General features: G+C 39.5%; 1 protein-coding gene across 1 annotated transcript; it reads right to left on the bottom strand.

Moving 5' to 3' along the window:
* Window positions 1–2,043: 2,043 nt before the first annotated feature.
* Window positions 2,044–2,958, bottom strand: LOC126755851 (uncharacterized). Its single transcript, XM_050468567.1, has one exon. It carries the CDS (start codon window positions 2,956–2,958, stop codon window positions 2,044–2,046), a length of 915 nt encoding a protein of 304 aa, XP_050324524.1.
* Window positions 2,959–3,951: the final 993 nt, after the last annotated feature.

Raw genomic sequence — 3,951 nt, 5'->3', positions numbered from 1 at the left:
TCATTCCACAACGGCATGCCGGGCAATCAAATAGTTGAAGAGAAAGCCAAAAGTGTCATCTGGTTGACTACCGAACCAGTACAGGAAACACGTACTCGTAAGTCGCCGAAAGGAATACATACTGAAATTTAGGAAAGGGCTGATAGACGGATGATAGTGAGATGGAATGCCTTAAGGACTTACAGCATCATTAAGACCATGTGCAAGATCACCGAAGGAAAGCACGCAGGTGTTTTGTTTACAATTATACAAAGTTCCTACTCACTCTTAATAGAAGAGACTGTGGGAACGTGATTGCAACAGATTGTTCATAGTCTGTGCCGCCATCACTGCAGAATGGAGGCGACAGATTGTCCCGCAATAGAAAGAGAACGCTTAAAGCATTTGGGAGCTCCACGATATGGGACACTGGAAAAGGTATCGATATTAAGGTCGCAGATGCTTTTGAAATTACCATCAAGCGTTGACATCCAGTATGACTGCTTCTCATGAACTACGTAATGCCGCTCCATCTGGCATCGCCAAAACTGGTCTATGCGTGGCTCACGAGCCAATCTGAGTAACCTAACCTAATTTTTGTCCACATGGCCTCCAAAAGATTGCAGTGCGGTTGTTTTCCTAGTGACTGGTCAAAGGGTACTAGCATCACATGCTAGCCGAATGAGCATTAGTAACGTTGAGAGACGTAGAAAGTGCAGGAAAGTAGGTATGAGAGAGACACAGGAACACCTCACCTGCTACTGTCTGTACTTATACAGAACTTGTCTTAGATGTCTAAGTTAACATATGTAGAAAGTGCAGGGAACTAAGAATGAGATATACACAGGAATATCTCCTCTGCTGTTGTCTGGACTTATCTAGAACTCGTCTTTGATGGCTTGGAGCTTCGCAGTTCAAAGGACTAGATGAAGTATCGAAATTAGATATCAAGTAACTTTTAAACTTCGTAAAAAGTGTTGATGTACTGCGAATACCTCAGCTTAAATTAAACTGAACCTACATCTGGCTTTACAAAGGTCCAGTAGGTCTAAGTGTGGTATGAAAACCAGTCTCTATAACCAAACCGTCGTGGCGCATCTCTAATATATTTGTTTACGACTCGAGAAGTTTAAAGTCTCAACCTATTGAGATTGAAGTATCTTGTCAACAATATCATATTCTTTGGGGTAATTCCTTCAGAGCACCACAGTTATATGGGTTCAGCGTGTCACTTCCACCAGCAGGTAATTACTTAGTTATTATGGGCTTCATTCTTGTTTTATGGAAAGTACGCGCTTGTCCTTTTGTTTACATTGTCAACTTAGGTATACGATTTTAGAGATATACCTGGAGTTTTCTTGATTGACAGCTGTCAGAAAAAGTAAAAAAACGGAAAATCAACCCTGCAAAAACTGACATCAAATGACGTTAAAGTAAATTTCAAAAGGCTAGAGTACCATTTCTAGGTAAACGCATATGAAACTTAGCAATGTTGCCGCGCCTGGAATGTGAGCATACTCGAAGAGACTCTCCAGGCTTGCTTGCATCCGTCTGTATCCAGGTTACCAAACCAGTGATTTCGTTTCATAAATCAGCTACGACTAAATACTTGGAAGCTAGTTCTCGGAAAGATAAATTCGGTTTTGTTGGAAATATATAAGGGACAATAGACCATAGGTCGCGGTGCAATCCTCAACTATTTAACCGAAAATATATGTATCATTGCAGATGATCTCCATACGACACAGTCCGCGAGGCCATACGTTCCAAGTTGTGTACCTAAAAATAAATGCTTTCAAATTTACAAACTAGTAAAGTTAAACTAAATACATTTTTGTTAATGTGGCTGGCTCTAATGAATTTATTTCTTTTTGTAATTATTTCTTAATGTACATATATACAAAATTATTTATCATGACCAATGCGATATGTACATATGTATATACAAAATAAGAAATTTATATATTATGTTTCACATAATCCAAATTTTCCATGTGAGTCCCTTACAATTAAATACAAATTTCTGAAATCACATAAAGACGCCACTTTTAGGTTAGATTCTGCTTAATTATCCTTTCTGTCTTGAAACATGCGCGATAATGCCTCTAACCATGCTCTCAAAGTTTCAGTGACAATGATATCGTCATCATCCTTTTGCTTTTTCTGCATCGGCTCACCATCGTCACACTCATCGTCCGAAATATCTTCCAGATCATAAATTACGTTGGGATCGTGGAAGTTCAAACGACGTCGGAATATTTTTCGCTTATGCGAAGTAGTGGGCGTGCCGACATATGGCTCCAGCATGTAATTCGGTGCAGCTGATTTTACAGGCGTTGAAAATGCTGCCGCGTTCGATGAAGCCGATGAGTCGGATGAATCCGACGATTCAGAATCGCTTTCCCTATCGGTATCCGATTCTTCAGGAGAAATTGGCGACATAAGTGTTAGTCTGTTGTGATAGTATGGAGCTGCAGCATACGCGGATGGCGGCGGTCCGAAACCAGCTGATGAGTAATGGTTTATCATCGCAGGTGGGGGCAAAAACGGCAGTCCATAAAAGTTGGCCGGGTATGCTGGTGGTTCAACTATAGGTTCGGCATTATTATATGCTGCTGGTCCGCCTATAGGTGCGGTATTATTATGTGGTGGCGGTCCACTTATTGGTGGAGTATTATTATATGCTGGTGGTCCACTTATTGGTGGAGTATTATTATATGCTGGTGGTGGGGTATTATTATATGCTAGTGGTTCGCTTATAGGTGCGGTATTATTATGTGGTGGAGGTCCACTTATAGGTGCGGCATTATTATATGCTGGTGGTTCACATACACGTTCAGTATTATTAAATGCAGCACTCGGATCGGGCCTATCTGGAGTTCTACATTCAGCAACGCCGTTCCTCTCCTCCAACTTTCGAGCATCCTCTTCCTTTATTTTTTTCGCTAATGCGGCCAGTGCTGCGGCATATGGACCCATTTCTGAACAGTTAATCTTGAAGCCTAGTTTCGATGAGTCAGTTCGAGCCTGGATTAACAGAAATTTGCTCTGTAGGGTTGTGTGGTAGTCGAAAGTCGGAACGTTACTGAAGCAGCTGTGACTTGACTAAACGATTTTTATACTTTTTCGTTGCTACTATCTATTTCCTGACTCCATTGTCTTTGCACACTTTTAGCACTAGCAAGGTCATAGCAGGTCTAGTGCAATATATTCTGACATTTATAGATAATTGTTTTGTTTACTGTTTTTTATTGTTGTTTTGTGCAACCCTTTGTTTTAACAGGTAGATATTTTGCCTCATTTAGGCGTGACGTAAATTTGACGTAAATATTTTGATCAATTTTTTATTACTATTTTCGACCTTCCTTTGTTTTTGAAGTTGTTTGTTTGAAGTCATCAAGGATTTAAGGAGTTACATCTACTTTAGTAATTCTTTTGAGTATTTGTTTGTTTGCCGCAAATGAATTGTTTTTCTTCGTTTGACAAAAACATTTCCAGCCAAAATAGTTTTATTAGAAAATTTTCTTTTTTTCTTTTAATAATTTTATTCTTCTTGTAATTATTTGTTTTTACCCCGGTCGGTTAACGAAAATACCAAACTTTTAGTAAACAAACAGATGTAATACACTTATGACAACGATATTTCCAGTGCTCGAAACACTTTTTATAAGCACTTTTGGGATATCCTTCACTTTCTTCAACGAATTTTGTTTTATTTTTTCGACCGAAGGAAAGCGGATTCCACGGAGCGAAAATCGCACGGAGTAAAATCTGGTGAATACGGTAGTTGATCGATGGTTTTCATTGCGTTTTTGTCTTTATATTCGGTGACAATAGTCGCTCGATGCGATGGTGCATTATCATAAAATAATTCATGAGGTGTTCTTCCACGATGCCGGCCTTTTTGAGCGATGTTCTCATGAAAATGCCTCAATACGGCCAAATAGAATGCCATATAGACCGCATGTAACT

This window comes from Bactrocera neohumeralis, chromosome 4 (assembly GCF_024586455.1).
Source record: "Bactrocera neohumeralis isolate Rockhampton chromosome 4, APGP_CSIRO_Bneo_wtdbg2-racon-allhic-juicebox.fasta_v2, whole genome shotgun sequence".
In the NCBI taxonomy this organism is placed as follows: Eukaryota; Metazoa; Arthropoda; class Insecta; order Diptera; family Tephritidae; genus Bactrocera; species Bactrocera neohumeralis.
Note: the sequence above shows the minus strand (reverse complement) of the source record. Positions and strands in the feature narration are given on the sequence as shown.

Excerpts from the sequence above, each read along its gene's own strand:
- LOC126755851 (XM_050468567.1), bottom strand. The coding sequence starts at position 2,958 with ATGGGTCCATATGCCGCAGCACTGGCCGCATTAGCGAAAAAAATAAAG.